Below are 16,522 nucleotides of genomic sequence, written 5' to 3'. Positions count from 1 at the left end.
TTAAGTTCCAGGGGACTGAATACTTTTGAGGTGTGTCTTACGTGTTTAATATTCTGTAATAATCTTGATCACTAACGGTTCTGTTTTGTCCTCCTGCGCTGGCATGTCCCGTCGCAGCAGGAAGCGATTCTCTGGCACAGGTGGGATTTCCTCAGGCCGAACAACAGGCTTCTCCCTCTTCCCACCCGTTTCCCTCTCCTCCTCAGGTTTACCTTCACCTTCTGCCGTCTCTTTTTCTGCAGACCTTAAAGAGCAGGAACGCAACCAAACATATACTTGCATGGTTGTATTTACATCATAAGAATTAATCTTGATCTTGGAAATATTTTAAATGTTTAAACATTACTTTTGGTTAGAAGGTACATTTTCAGCTTTCTTGGCCTTTTTTCCTTCTTTCCTTTTCTTTTTAGATGGTTTACTTTTTGCCAGTCGCTTTCGATGTTTGAGCTTTTCTTCTGATTCACTTTCAGACGATGAAAAATCGGAGTCATTGGAGGTGATGGATGAAGTCCTTTTCCGCTTGCCCTCAAGCACTGAAATTAAAAAGTTTTAAATTTTAAGAATATTATAAAGGTTTATGCATTTTATATTTAGTGATATCAAATTAAGTGATATTTGTCAAATAAAAACGTATTCCCGTAAGCGAGCATAACATGGGTTTTCAAGAAAAACATTGCACCAACCATCATTCGCAGACTTTGTGATCAGCTGTCCGCAGTCGACCACTCTCACGTCAGCGTATGGCCTGCTGGCCGAATCAGTCTTCAGTCCCTCAATCTTCTTTATCACTTCAAACCCAGAGATGACGAGGCCGAAGACAACATGGACGCTGGACGGAGATAAACAGAAAATGTACTCCTGGAACAATTGAAGTCCAAATTTAATATTGCTTTCCGTTTGGATTTATGAAGAAAGTCATTCAGACGCATTCTATGAATCCTTTCATAGTACAAAAGGTGAGATTCTTTTCTTCTATATATTTGGAAATGACTGAAGAGCGTCTTACCCATCAAGGTGAGGAGCCATTTTAGTGGTGCTGTTTGTAGTTAATCCAGTTGAGTCGATCAATGACAGTGAAGGGTTCATGGAAAAAAATGAAAACATTGATAACTGAGAAAACAAATCACTCACAAAACATGAGGCTGCAACTGAATAACACAAAAAAAAAAGTCTCAAAAAAATATGTAGCATACAGAACCACTCTTGGTTTATCTTGCACTTTAAATTTTCAATTATCAATAAAAAAAAATGTAGAAAGCTGTAAAATCATGTTTTAATTTGATCAAATCAATGGAGGAAAAAAAGACAAATCCTCTTTAATGTCTCACAAGTATCTACTTGTGAAGGAAAAGTTCACACTGATAAAGATTATGTCTTTTTGTGATTCAGGAGATCCTTCAGTCCAAATAACGTGATCTGCCTGAACGTATTAGTAAAACTTAAGCATTTCAAAAATAAACAATGTTTGAAAATACAAAACTACAACATGAAAAAGAAAAGTCAGGAGAGAGAGAAGCACAGCCTTTGAGACACATTACCTTGGAAGAGCAGGATGCTAGAGTTTCTGTAAATTTTACACAAAAACGGCAAGAGAAAAAATGTAACACATTTGTAGGTAAAAAAAGAACGAATCCAATGTTGCTCTGCACTTTGAAATCTAACACACATACAGAGAGAGGGGATTTTAGGTGGCAAATACTACTCTGCAGGGTCGTAACAGGGCAAGGGTCAGGAAGTAAAAACTAAGACAGAGCTTCAGTTGGAATGAAAGTTGTGCTTTATATGAATTGAGTCTTACTCACATAAAAAACTGGGAGCCGTTGGTGTTCTTCCCACGATTGGCCATGGACAGCAGGAAGGCTTTGTCGTGTTTGAGAATGAAATTCTCATCTGGGAACAGACAGAGGGGAATCAGAGTTTCAGAGGGTGTTCCCCAGTTAGTGTTAATAGAAATACTTTTGGAGATAAAAAAAAATAATAATTAACCACAAATCATAACCCTCGTTTCTCCTCAGTTTCTATGGACCCAAATGTTTAAATAATTTTCTAAAGCTTCAAACTGGTGGTTTGTTGAGCTTAAAGATATTTACAGGGAGTTTGTCAGTTTCTGTCGATTTCATTAATAAACCTGATACTTGCTAAAAGTCTAAATGTTTAGGTTAGAAAAAAAATACATTATATAGAGTAAAATTCTCCTACTTACACTCTAAAAGATAAAAAACATCAAATTCCTTTAGAAGACTTGTAATCTCTTAACTTTATATAAATCAATGTCAGTAATGTTTGTAAGCCTGGAAATGCGATTTAGTATTCCCGTTAATGTAAAATAAAATATTCTTGTTAAGTTTTTTGAATTTAAAATGAAGAACTTTTTTTTTTTTTAAATAATTTGCTTTGTCATAGCTGGTTTTATATATAACCCATGAACAAACAGAGCTAGCTGTTCAGATGCTGCTCAGCCATGCAGTGATAACTTCAACAATAAAAAAATAAAATTTTTAAAAGAAGATTCTGAGCATGACTCAAGTGATGCAAGGTCAAAAATTTGTCCAAAAATGACAGTAATGTGGGTTTTCTTTCACACTTCTTGAGTTTGAATTTAAAATCAGGACAAAGTAAGACAAAAAGTGTATTTAAAAATGGTTGAATCTTAAAAAAAAAAAAAAACAAATATACATCTGGATTAATGAAGCACATCTCCATCATTGTTCTGAATAATCTCTGCATATACAGTCCAAACCTGTACATCATAGCCTCTGCTATAAAAACTTTTTTTTCTTGAACTTGTAGTGTTTTCCTCTGAGACAGTTTGTCTTATGGTAACTTACTCTTTTCTCTTATTTGCCTGTAAGACTATATTTTCTCATATAACCAATGTCTCGATGATCTTTCATTATTAGAGAACTGGAGCGTTGGAACTGTGTAATTATCCAAGGTGGTATGATAGAAACTTAACTGAAAACCTTGGAGAAATATGCTTCAAACTGAGAAATGATTGCATTACATTGTAAAAATGCTCTGTAATTATTTATTATTCTAGAACAACTAAAATCTCAAAAGTGAAGTAGGTCCTACTTTCCACAGTCTCCATCGTATATTTCATGTCATCAAGTCAATAATTGCATTATATCTGTCACATCCGATCTAAAGACACTAGAAATGCAGGTTGCAGGCAAACATTGAGGACAAAAGGGATATCTGACTGAATGGAAAGTGTGTCAGGGCATGTAAACTTTTGGGTCAGACCTTGTTGTGATGACTATGTTGGCATGGTGTTACTGAACTGTGCACATTTCTTACCTTCTCATTTTGCAAAAGACCACTCTATAAATAAAAAAATATGTTGATAATTTTAGCAGGAGGATGGTAGCATTTAGTAACGAGAATGGCTACTTCCCATGCTGATTTGATTAAATTCACACATTGGGAAAGCCACAAGAAATTAATGATTCAGCTAGAAATAACATGCAGAGCTTTGCTCAAATAGCACAGGATTGCAATACTGAAACACACATTTATTATCAGTTTTTTTTATTATATGAATCGATATAGAAATACCTTCAAAGTAGCCACCATATATTGATTCCCCTCCTCTTCCAGTTCCTGCAGCCATAAAGAAAATAAACTTAGATTTTTTTTATGTCAAATTAACATAGTACAGCAAACAAAACACCTAATGATCAAAGCTTGCTTATCAAACACCTTTTGACGTTGTTGCCATTTTTAGGAAGCAGTAGGTTTCCAAGTTAGCAAAGCTTCAGTGAACCTGTTAGGTTCAGGCACCTCAATGAAAAACTCTTTGCATCCAATCAACAAACATATTTTCCACTTTTGGTATGTTTTTATTTGCACAGGTCTATCCTTAGATATCAAACTCATTCTAAAACATAGACGCTAATCCAACATCATCCAGTTACTTAAACTTTCAAAGCAGCAAGGATATTTATGTTGCTACCTTCTGTGAAGTCGCCTCCTTGAATCATGAAGTTTTTCACAACTCTGTGAAATGTGGAGCCTTTGTAACACAGTTTTTTCCTTGTGACTTTCCCGGTTCCCTTTTCACCTGAAACAACACAATTATTAAGCAAACTCTCATAGAAATACAAACTGAATGACAATTCTAGAAAGTGCTTCTATGTAAAAACAAAAACAAAAAACAAAAAAACGTAAAAGTAGTTCTGAAATGGAAGTCTTGGGATGAAGCTACTGCATTTTAAAGCACTTGATACCAATAGCCAGATGTACTAAAAGTCAATGCTGGACAGTAAAAATATTTTGTCTTATTTAATTTTTAAAAACTCTGACTGGGAAAAAAAAATGCATAAAGGTATCACCCTCTGGATTATCTGTGCTACATTTACAAGATGAACCTGTTTAATTTAGAAGCTTCTATTGACATAAGACATAGTATCTGATTTCACTGCCAACACAAATGTCCCAAGGTTTGGTTAATTATGGTGTAGGGTTACCCTGTTCTAAAAGAACCATCAAAATAAAAGTGAAACAAGCAAATTGTGTTCATTAAAGCAGTTTCGTACAAATGCACGAGCCAACTATTCAGTCCGAAGCAATCCAATCTCCATCAATGAGATGTAGAGGAAATAAGAAGAGGGATAATTCTGCTGTCTGTATGCAAATTTATGATTTTTGTTGGATGTAAGACCACTTCTAGGGCTCCAATCAATGGGAGCAAATTTACTGGGTGACCAATATAATCGCATACCATAGTAATCTATGGTATGTTCATTGTTTATTTAATTTTTTTGTTGTATACTATAAAATATATAAATCTACCAGATTACTATTACTAAAGATATATATTGGCTAAATAAGCATTAGGAGTAACAGCTTGTTCGGTTTCACATCTAATCCAGTCAAGATCCAGTTCATTAAATGACCTAAACACAAAATGTTGCTGAATGCCTGGAATGAATAATACAATGAAAAACACCGCTGAGTGAAAATAACTTACCCGTGCACAAACAAAGAAAGTTTTTGCTTGTCTTGGGACACACATCCGAGAACAGCTGAAAGACAATGCGCCCAACTACAGAAAGCAAGAGAGAATTTATTACATTTATTAAAGTTTTTTTTTTTTTACAACAACAAAAAAAGCATATTTAAAGAAAAATTGACAGAAAATAACAAAAGAAATATTGGATATGTAACCAGGAGGCATAATCAGCAACTTGACATTCTCGCTTTTATTTACAGTACATAGTTACCACAAATATAACAAAAACAAAACAACAACTCCAGGACAACACTTCCAAACAACCCTTCAAAGCTGATACACTGATTTGGAACAGTGGAGACCAAACCAGTCTATCAGGTTAGTGAACCACTGTGTGTTTCACTTTCATTTGTTAGAATTAAAGAAAAAATATCACAGTGAAGGTTTCTGTTAAAAGTTCATGGTTTAAAAATGAAACCTGTGCTGTTTACTTGTTTTCTCCTAATTTGACAAATAATGATTTCCTTACCTGGCTCCCGGTTGAGTTCCACATCAAAGTAACACTGAGGGCGGTCTTTTACTCCCATTGTGATCAAAGTGCATGTGACCTAAAAACACAGGGCAAGTACAAAGAAAATGAGGAGAAAAAGCCAAAGAGTTAAATTAACTTTTCTATTAGTCCTGATCTTGCTGTGCCTGTGATTAAATAAACTATGTACACAGTTAAGATGAAAAGCTTAAAGTGATTGTGTTCTTGACTTGATGGCCCCACCACCATCACAGAACTGCATTGTGTTGGTTGCATTATGTGTATTATGTTAGAGTGTTTACTTTGGAGGTTTAGCTGGGAGTGTCACATTCAGACTGCAACTGTACACTGCTAAAAATAGAGAACAATTTATTTCAACATCAAACGATATTCTACAGTAGTGCAGAGTATTCATAACTGCACATCTATCTTAATGCATTAAAGCTTATTTATGTCATGCGATCTCATCCTACATTGTCCTTAGAGCTCCACAGCTGGATTTGTGTTCAACTAGTTAAAGATAAGGAAGGTGGCCACACTTTACATAAGTTGTCATAGTAAAGCTGAAAAAATATTTAAAATGTGTTAAAACAGCTATTATGGACCCCAAAAATAAATTCAAGAGAAACTGCCCAAAAATAACAATGTTGTCAAATTTAAGGATACATCCCACTTTAGAAAAACAATTAACCTTTTTAGAAAAGAACACATTTATGCCATCTATTGCAATTCCGTCACAATATAACACGACAACAAAGCTGTGTTACAGTTCACTAGGAGAGCTAAAAATACAATAAAATGACAATACATTGTTCACTTGGTAAAACAAACAACATAGGCGCTATCAAAATGGTTGCACTAGCTACCTCGCAGCTATCTAGTGCTAGCTGCGCTAGGTGCTGTTTGCGTAGCAACTTCCATTGCATTATCTACCGTTTCTTTCATTAAAAACATTTATCCGGGTACTACACAAATTTATTCAAAGCTTCCAACTCGCATTATATATTTAGAGCTAATTAATATTAAATAACTTACCCACGTACAGTAGCTAGCCGGGTAAAACGAGCTAGTCACTGACGGTAAACCGTTAGCTTGTGCTACTTCCTTCTTCTTTTTAAGAGTAGGGGTTTCCTTTGGGAAGTTTGTCCCTCCTGCTGTACCGTAGAAGATTTGTTTTGGTGGTTGTTATCCAGAAACAGAAATCAAGTTAGCTCCCTGGACAGTTTAAATCAGCCGTCCTACTCGCATTTGTTTATAGGCTCTTCACTCTTGTTTATATGAATTACTAATTACCCTCGTAGGTTGTTTATCGGAGGTTGGCTTTTCAGTGAGCAGTGTGATTGGCTTGTATGATGCTGTTGTGAGCTAACTTACAGTAGCATTGTAACAAGGTGCAGCATGAACTCCATAACAATGAGGTAAGGTGTAACTTAAACGTGTAATCTAAATGAACATGATAAATTAAGGTTAATTTCTAAATTAATAATTATTTTCCTTCTTACGCAGTATATGTAAGGACATATTAATAATCTCTGAATATTATTACGTTAATACAAACATTTAATTGGACGTTTGTATGTTGATTGCAGGTTAATCCAATCTTTATTGCACTAGGTTCATTACATAATAATCTCATAGTTTCCAATTACATTTCTAAAACTATGATTAGACATATGATTGTAATAACATGTCTGATATGCGTTATAATGACCACCCAAGATAACTGTTGTGCCAAACTAAGCAAAGTGTTTTAAATGGTAATTATCTTCATCTCTTTTTTCCGTCTGCCCCATGCAGGCTGCATATCCTCCACAGACTCAGGCTATCATGTCTCTGATCCTGTTTGCGTTCGTGGTGCGGGTCAGGGATGGACTCCCTCTGTCAGCTTCCACCGACTTTGAGCACAATAAAGAGCTCCAGGAGAGGAAGCAGCAGCTCAGGACCATCAGCAAGTCTCTCCCCCGTCTCCCTGAGAGGGGCACCGTTAAAGGCCAGAAGCTCAATATATAGTAAGGATTCTGAAACCTGAACAATTCTTTTTTTTATTTAAGAAAGTGAACATATTAGGCATAGCCCAAAAAAATAAAATAAAAAAACCCTGGAAAGTTGCGGGTTCATCTCTAATTACGATAATGTCCTAGTTCTTTATTTTTATTTGATTCCTGCTATATCTGCCGGGAATCAGCCCATGCCTGGACCCTCTGGTGCCGACACGAGGTCATCCACGCCTCGCTGTGCCGGGCTGCTTGTTTACCAAACACCTTGTCTCCTCTCACCTGTTCAGCTTCGTCTCCTCAGAGGGTGTATCCTACATGAGCGTGTGCCACAGCAGCCTCCCTGTTGCTAAAGCCTTCTGCTTCCTAGAAGACCTGCGTTGGGAGTTCACCGCATGCTTCAACAGCACTGTCATTTCCCTGGCAGCCAGGCCATATCCATTTTTGGAATTTGGTGAGGGGAGAAAAAAAAATATTTTGCAAAACATTTTCTACCAAATGCTCTTATGCTTTTGTCTAGTGAAGAGTGTGTTCAAAATAAGTTGAATCTATCCATCCAAATGTAAATATTGTTATGATTTCTACCTAATAGACAGCACTATTCAAAAACTGAAGCAGCAGTACAACCAGAGTGGAGGTCCTGCTCTGGAGGTGACTCTGGCAGAGGTCCAAGAGGACCTGAGGATCCGTCCACCTCAACTGATCAACTCGGATGAAGTGGAGCTGACCAACGGGACAGCAAATGGGCACATAGAACAAGGTGTTGCATCCACTAACGCAGTTCACAATCAGTCTCTCATACTTCATGCTAAAGTAATACAGGTATTAGGAGGGTTTATATTACGCTATCTTAATGTGATAAAGGTATGTTGTTGTTTTCTTTCATTCCAGCTGGTGTAAATCAGAGGCTTGAACCAGTGAGCGCCCCAGGCATCCTTTCTCTTGTCCTAAATATCATGTGTGCGTCCTTGAACGTGATCCGTGGGGTGCACCTCGCAGAGAACACATTCCAGGTGTGACCAGTTCAAGGGTCTGATCAAAGGTTTACCAGCTGAAGATTTTTTTTTTTTTTTTTGTTCAGACTATTCTTGGCTATTTGTAGTGGAATGCTTTTTCTTTATTGTTATTTGGAAATCATAATACAGCTGACAGGTTCAAAACTGCAGTTTAATACAACTGCATACAGCTCTCTATATATGCAAACCTTCTGCACCTAATTCTTCTTTTTGTATGAGATCAGTCCACCCTGAACAAACAATGTTTAGAGATAAATTACTAAAAGCCCCAAATTTATTCTGCCAATTTGTATCTGCAGACTTCTGACTGGAACTGTACACAGCAAGCGGTTACAAAAAGCAATTGCATTTGAGCTGTTTTGTCATTTTCTTTATTTTTAGATGGTTCATTTAATCTAAAATATGGAGAAGCAGATTGTCAGCAAAGACTGAAGCTAACCCAACTGTTTTTAATGTGCCTTTCCAAAAGGATGACTACGAAGGCATTTGGAACGTTGCGGCATTTCTCTTTGCGTTCGTCTGCTGTGCTCTTCAGGTAAATAACGGTTGGCAGGTTGACACAGCTGCTCATTGCAAACAGTAACAGCCTCTTGCCAAGCTCCGGCTAACACGTCTTCTTGTTACCGTGTCCGTAGTGCCACCTCTACCTGTTCCACTCGTCCCTGAAGAAGCTGAAGTCCTTCCTTCTTTTAGGCGTGATCGTCCTATGCAACTTGTACCTGCTCGGCTTGAGGAACATATGGCAGCTCCTCTTCCACATCTCCGTCGCCTCCCTCTCCACCTCGCTCACCCTCACTCGCAGAATCCATCACAGAACCGACGACTGTGGAGTGTGAGGAGTTCGGAACTGTTCAATGTGCCACGCCGACCCAGTATTCAGATGGAGGAATATGTAAACCACCTGCTTCACCGTGGGTGGACTTGTTTTAACAATAACTTGAAGACGACAATGAATGAAGTTGTGTTGCGGAAGTTCAAACTAGCGTTCTCTTGTACATAGCTGATGTCTTAGCTTTGTTTTTTAAGGCAAGGAAACAAAGGCTAGCAGTCAGTCTGGAAGCTTTCAAATCAAAATAAGAACAAAAAAAGACATTTTCAAGAAAGCCAGAGATGTTTTTTTTCATACATGGTTTCTCACTATTTTCTACATGGGGACCATTAGCCAGTCTCAACAGTGGTGGCTACTTTTTAATCGTATGACTCATTTTTACTCGTGTTCTGCTTCCATTTTTTTTTTCTTTTCAGCTTTTCCAGGCCTTTTCGTTAATGTTGCATAATCGCTTTAAAAAGTTCTCTGACGGTTTGTAATTATTGTACTTTTAAGATAGGAAGGACATGTTTTTATAAGTGAAAACATGTTGCTTTTGTAGGAACATAATTTCTTATTTTATAGTTTGGATTAGCATTAGGTGAACTGAAGGATAGCTCTTAGTGCTGCTTGTTGGCTCTCTATGATTCAATACGCAGGCATCCAATACAAAAGCCTAAATCAAAGTTTTTTTTTTACAGAAACATGGTCCGGTTCCTGTTTTAAAATGGGGCAAAGTGGTTGGGTTCAGTTACCTTTTTTTACATTTTCTCAGGCATGTGCTTAGCTGCTATAACACTGAAGGCTCTGTTTGACGTTAAAGCTATTTATATGCTTTCAATAACCTCTGCTACCTGCACACATTTTCTTACACTTCTAAGTATTTATTGTATTAAATCAGCTAGAGATGTATCCTAAGTAGAGACGAACTGAGAAATGGGCCAGTGATTGAAATCTTTCAGTTTTGGCTTCATCTGCACTGACTGACTGGTCGGTAAGAAACGATGTACTGAGTCCTACTGAGTCACAGTAACAACATTTTTCTGCATGGAAGCCATTCCTGTGTGAAGGAAACTCAAATGAGCTATTTTACATATCAACAATGTGTCTAAAATAAAGTCAGAGGCTATTTAGAGTGAAGCGTTTCTACGACCCTTTAAGAAATTGTTTAATTCAGGCTGCAAAAGAGGATTTCAAGCATACAATAGAGTAAAGCAAAGCTGCTTTTGTTAGCATCTCTGTCTTATCATGCAACATGTTTAATTTTAAATTGTATTCTTATGGATATCTTGTAGTTAAGGTAAGGATCTACAGTCCCCAGGGATTAAACACAAAGACAGCTGTCTGATTTATGCTAACAGTACTAATCACTCCAAAATCAATGAGTTTTTTCCGTGAGCCCGTTTTTACTTGGTGTGACGTAGCCTTTGTGCCTAATTTAAGTAAGTAAGAAGGATGCAAAATCACATTTTGAATGCTTTCCTTCTTGAATCTTCTTGCGTTTTGGTTCTTAAACAGAAATTTTAATCGACTAAAATTGATGTGGGCAGCTCGTAGGTTTACAAAATCTTCTTAAAAATTTTTGATCAGGGCATTTGACATTTTAGTTCTGTCTTTTTCAACAGATAATGATATGAAAGCACTGATTTCTTAAATATAGTTAGTTTTAAAAAGCTGCACTATTATGTAAAGATTGTCAAGGTTTTATTATTGAATGTTTAAAATTTTGAGTGAATTTATATTTTAATTTTTCTATATGTTTCTGGGGATCAACACATTGTCCTTTAGGTTGAAGTTCTCACATTTATGTTTGAGTACAAATTTATGAAAGGAAGATGAAAAGTTGAAGTGTCATGTAATAACTCATATAATGATTGTTTTGTTTTTACAACAACTTTTAGTTGCAAGTTTGAGTCGTACCAAGCAGTGAAAGTTAATGTTAGTAGCTATTAGCATCATGGGTTCAATAGAGATGTATGGAATCTGTCTTTTCCCTGTTAATTAAGTCATTGATAAATGTAAAAAGTTGGGGGTTTTTAAAATAAAATTACAAATATTTGAAAAGATCTAATAGTGAAAATTATTCTTATTCCTCTATAATTTATGTTTTACTGCAGGATATGTGTTCTATTGACTAGATTTTTTTTTTCATAATGATTCTAAACGGAGTTAAAATTATGTTTTCGTCAGCAATTAAACTGATTTCCCCATTGCAGATCCTCAAGTAATCAAATATGATAAATATAAATAGGTTAAGTTGAAACTTAGTATTTTTTAGTACTTATTTTTTCTATCATGTTTGTAATGTCAACATTTACATATTTATTTGTTTATATTTTAGTTAGAGATGTAACCGCCAGCTAGAATTTCACATAAACTCGAGGCAAAATCATGCCTGCGTCTGCTGTAGAAACGCACCGCTGTAGTTTCTCTAGTTTAACACCAGATGGCGCTGTTTACAATGCTGAAGTTTGGCCGTCAACCCAACAGGTTGTTGCAGAGTTGGCAGCTCAGATTTATATCAGATACAGATTTTGCTCACAGCACAGTCTGACTGGAACAGATAATTCCCTTCTAAGCTATGCATGATCATTTGGCTTTAAGTTAGGACAAAGCCCAAAGATTAGCATTGCAAACGTGAAAAGAAACTGCAGAGAATAACAACATTGTGCATCTGAATATTGTCCTGCAGTGGTGTTGTGGAAACCCCAATATGGGCTTTTTCCTCGTGATACTCTCAGGTATTTATTCCCATAAGAATGTAACTAATGATAAACAGATTTTGCTCACTGCACAGTTTGTTTTGCTATGAATTTGTTACTGAAACAGTCTACAACCTTGTAAACCCAAATACTGTTCTAACGGTAAAACAGTGGAGTAATATTTCAACCAGCATAAACACCAATTACCAACATCCTTCTGTGGTCTGCCAGCACAGAAATTTGATGAAGAGATGAAGTCATAATTAAGTAAAACACTTCCATATCTGAGTGACAGTTAATGTCATCCGTTTTGTTTCATTACTTTGCAATAGTTGAAATGTTTGTGTCCTTTTCTCTAGAGCAATTAGTCTTTACCTCCAAACAAAATCGTTTTATTATTATTATTATTATTATTTCATTTAGTTCAAAGCTTAGAAACAACTGGAAGTTCTCTAACAGGGCTGATAGCATCAATTTTAAAGCAAGTCACCAATGTATTTAAAAGCATGGGTGGTCCTGGTGAAATGTTTATGGCTCACATTTTTCCTCCTGTCCCTTCTCCCCGAGCATCTTCACAGAACAGCGGCATTTATTTTCCCTTTTAAAATAAATGTTTGTCTTATGATCATCTGAATAATTCAGCAGAAAGGAAGACTTCCATTACTTCCATGTGTCAAAATGGTCTGACCTCTTGGCAGACGCACTACTTTGCTTTCCTCGGTGCTGTGTAATGTCACCCACTGATGAATATGCACAAATGTTGACTCTACATTCATGTCACTCACGCGTTCAAGTGTTGTTGTTTTTTTTATTTATTAATTTTTTTTTTATGTGCCGGGTTCAAAGAGTTGCAGAGTAAGAACATCATTACTCAGACTCCTGACAGGACGTAAAGCCGTAACAGTGCAGACTGCAAAGCACCCGTAGTAAAGATGTTTGAAAACATGAATATAAATTAAACTTTTAATGCAGTAACATTTCCAGCCTTACACTTGAGTGCTTTTATTTTTGAAGTCTTGAACCAAACCAAATATGATTGCTTTAAAGTATGTTTTCAAATTATAAGCTCGCAAGGATATTAAGTAAAAATGAATATTTGGCCTTTTTACTTCAGAAAAATTGCTCTCCATTCATCCTGATAGGAAGCAAAACTCCCTAAAATAATTTTGTTTGGAAGGTCAGGCGTGATGCTGACGCTAAAGTTGTTGTCTTGGAGTGGGACTGTGTCAAATGAGTCTGAGGCTTGAAGGATTTAATCAGAGTGAGTCATTTTGGCACTCACTCCTATCTTTTTAATCTTTGTTACAGGTCTTTTGCCCATTTGATGGCCCCCGCTTCAGGGTTTTCCATTAAGTTTTCAAATGAATCACTCCCCTGTCATACCCGGGTCCTTGAGTCTTGCTATCTCTGTGAGGAAGCATCTAACATCAGGAAATGAGAAATGTTATTTTATTTTTCTGAACAAATAAATGAATCCTGTGACGCTCACATTTTTACACAGAAATACTATGAATGAATCAGATTGTTGCATCAGAGAACTTCTTGTAAGTTCATATCTGGGTAATTCTGAACAAAAATGATAGAAAATATTTGCATTTCCAGTCGTCCATCCATGCCTTACAAAATGTCATGAATTAATTAAAACAGGTTTACATTTTGAAAGCAGTGGAAAACCCCCCCCAAAAAACTAAACAAAACAAAAAACTAATTTGAATCTGTAAAAGTATGAGTTTTTAAGTATATTGCTGCTCAAGGGTGTGGTTGGTGTTGTGGCAAATACACCATCCTCCTGGGAAAGCAAATAGGATGAGGCTGGAATCCCAAAACTATTTATGTTTTTATTCAGGATGGCACCTCATATTGAATATTCCCCTACTGACAGAGGCTGACAACGATCAGACAATGATGGATATGGCAAGACTCCTATTATGCTGCAGATAAGCAAATGCACAGACTATCAAAAGTGATGAATTGCACGCCTTAAGACATTCTGGTGAATGAGCCCCCGACAAAGTTATGTGTGCAAGGTAATATTATGACTTTGACCTTTTTATTTCCCATATGTTCTGTAGGAAACAACTGAAGTTAGATCCAGTAATAGAGTAGAGGAGTGCAGAGAGACTAAACCAATTTGAGGGAAATAGAGTTAGGATTGTCATAGATGATGGATTGTCATAGTTGATACATGCAGTCTGTGTACAAATGTCATTGTTTATCTGTCAGAAGGAATTGTGTGTAAAAGATCCAGAATCCTTTTGTTTTCCAGTGAGTCTCTGCAGCTTGAAATTGTTTTACTATGAATATTAATACAACTTCCAAATTTGATTTATTTATTTTTATTTGAAACCCTGAGCTGCTGCTCATGTTTTTCCTCCTGCATCTGCTCGCTTCCCGTTGCTACATACAGTGCAAAGGTTTCTCTTTCCCACAACTTCACTAAGTTTCCTTGTATCCAGGCTATTTGCGCAATTTGGAGCTGTGTGTGCTTCCTCCTAACTGGAAGGAGACCAGGCTTTCCAGGGGAAAGCCTGGTCTCCTTTCTGCAACGTGTCTGATCATGGCATTGTAGCTTGGTGAGATCATTTTGATTGCAACCAGTTTTGTGTAGCAACCAAAGTGCCAAACACCTTACGGTATATTAAGTTATATATGGGCTTCTCTCAGTTTATTTTATACTGAAGAGGTTACAGGATTGACCTCTGTCAATTCATCTGAAGATTTAATCTTAAAATTAGTAGTCTTTTGTTCTAAAAGGCAAATGAGGGCTGGTGGATCACAGTGTGGTATTTGTTGTAGAGTGGGACAATTGGATTTTGTAGCCATGTGAGTAGAGAATAACATGATCCTATTCGCTTTGCAGTCATTCACTCTGCAAATTCTCAAAGATGACGCAAGCCACATGTCACGGTTACTGTACATTTACACTGCAATTATAAACCACAACGGCCTTACCATTGAAGCTTTGTGCAATCTTAAGATGTTCTGGGTAACGTTATTCTCAACGTGCCTCTGGAGACCTTCTCAAAACTGTGCTAGATTTCTTTGTTCTTGTTGATTGGTGTTGTCAGATAGTTGTGAGAACTGGACTGAAAATAAACATGAAATGTGACTGAAAATAAAATTTAAGCTAAAAAGAAATATTTTGATCTCTAAATATGGTCGGACGTTGAGGTTTTTGGACCTGCCAAGCGTGACTGTTTTTATGGCTAAACAAAAACCAAGATTTGCTGAACTGTTAATAAAAAAAAGAAAAGAAAAAAAAGATGCCCATACATTTCTGGTGTTTGGAGGGTTTGTTTGCAGCCTCCTAGTGTTGTCTAAAGGATTTAGTCAAACATTTATTCAGCTCATTTCAGATTCCTACTGTGTTCTCTTAAAGCTCAGAAACCTTTAAACTCAATGCGTTCCAGCTGTGTGGGTCCTGAGTTTGGCATTAGGATGCTCAACAGTTCATAAGGCGAGGGCTTTTTGGATAAACAGGTTGTAAGAAGGAAGCTGTTGAGCCACGACGTTTCTTCTCTGACTTGTGGACAAGTAAGAATCATAAAACAAGAAACTGCTGAATCGATTTATGGTTGTAACTTTACAAAATGTGAAACAGTATCAGTGGTCTTTATACTATAATTCTGCAAGGCAGAACACATGTCCAAACTACAAAAAAAAAAAAATTAATAAGTTTGATATGTGATTCAAATAAATTCAATTCTAGAATTATCTTGTCAACTAATCAGTGGTCTGGCTGAAAAATAGAACTTCTTCAGAGTTTTTCAGTCTAATAAAGAATATTCTCGGTAAATCAGCTCAGACTGGATTGGAAAGCAACTGAGCCAATATTCTAAATCCTCCATGAGTCATACATTCTGCAAATGAACGATGCAGTGAAATCAAGAGCGATCTAACATCCTGGTATTGTATAAGTGCAAGCAGCAATTTCACAAGCTTGCTTACACGCCGCTTATCCATAAATCAAATTCTACCGCTTTTAAAATCACTTCCCCTTTGCTGTGTAATGAGCATTGGGGATGTTTGATAAATCACTCTCCAGTAAACCAAGGAAAAATGCCTGAAAAATCTGGATGAAAGGACAACAGCAGAATATCTTTAGGATCTGGGAGTTATGCAGAAAACCTTCACACGTGTGTGACGCTCTGTCCAATGATTAATGCCTGTTTTTCTCCATGGTGCGAACAAAAGGAATATGATTAATCAATAGTAACAGCAGGCAGAGATCATCAAGGATATGCATTCTCTGTGTTTTGCTTTGAAGGTAATTACAAGAAGACATAAACATAATAAGCAATCAAAGCTTTGCAAGAGAAAATGTCCTTTTTAAGCAGGAGGGAAATAACCTGAGTTGATCTCAGAACAGGTGTGTTGTTGATCAAAAACACTCTCTTAGCTTGTTTGACTATAACTTACTCAATCACTGAACTCTCCAGACTTCCCCCTCAGTCCCCCATGATTATTTCACCAGTTTCATACATTTTGAAAAATGCTCAAGGGCAAGACAACTGTCTCA

The 16,522-nt window shown here is 36.6% G+C and overlaps 2 protein-coding genes across 3 annotated transcripts; one reads left to right on the top strand and one right to left on the bottom strand.

Moving 5' to 3' along the window:
• Nucleotides 1-16: 16 nt before the first annotated feature.
• On the bottom strand, nt 17-6,612 carry LOC103132738 (NK-tumor recognition protein-like). 2 transcript variants are annotated; one of them, XM_016667562.1, is made up of 10 exons: nt 6,527-6,612; nt 5,484-5,562; nt 4,973-5,047; nt 3,956-4,063; nt 3,559-3,603; nt 1,803-1,890; nt 1,007-1,036; nt 684-829; nt 347-533; nt 17-244 (listed from the first exon to the last, which is right to left on the bottom strand). In XM_016667562.1, the coding sequence occupies exons 2-10, from the start codon at nt 5,539-5,541 to the stop codon at nt 46-48; spliced, it is 936 nt and encodes a 311-aa protein (XP_016523048.1). In that variant the 5' UTR covers nt 5,542-5,562; nt 6,527-6,612; the 3' UTR covers nt 17-45. The 2 variants fall into 2 exon arrangements, with proteins under 2 accessions (XP_016523048.1, XP_007544596.2); XM_007544534.2 differs by having other exon boundaries at nt 6,519-6,606.
• A 196-nt stretch (nt 6,613-6,808) lies between these two features.
• LOC103132737 (vesicle-trafficking protein SEC22c-like) lies at nt 6,809-11,365 on the top strand. Its single transcript, XM_007544533.2, has 7 exons — nt 6,809-6,901; nt 7,281-7,492; nt 7,768-7,931; nt 8,070-8,237; nt 8,369-8,490; nt 8,963-9,028; nt 9,129-11,365. Exons 2-7 carry the CDS (start codon nt 7,311-7,313, stop codon nt 9,327-9,329), a joined length of 903 nt encoding a protein of 300 aa, XP_007544595.1. The 5' UTR covers nt 6,809-6,901; nt 7,281-7,310; the 3' UTR covers nt 9,330-11,365.
• The last annotated feature ends 5,157 nt before the right edge of the window (nt 11,366-16,522 follow it).

Source organism: Poecilia formosa, unplaced genomic scaffold (genome assembly GCF_000485575.1).
Source record: "Poecilia formosa unplaced genomic scaffold, Poecilia_formosa-5.1.2 Scaffold1264, whole genome shotgun sequence".
Taxonomy (NCBI): domain Eukaryota; kingdom Metazoa; phylum Chordata; class Actinopteri; order Cyprinodontiformes; family Poeciliidae; genus Poecilia; species Poecilia formosa.
This window is presented reverse-complemented; position numbering and strand designations above follow the sequence as displayed.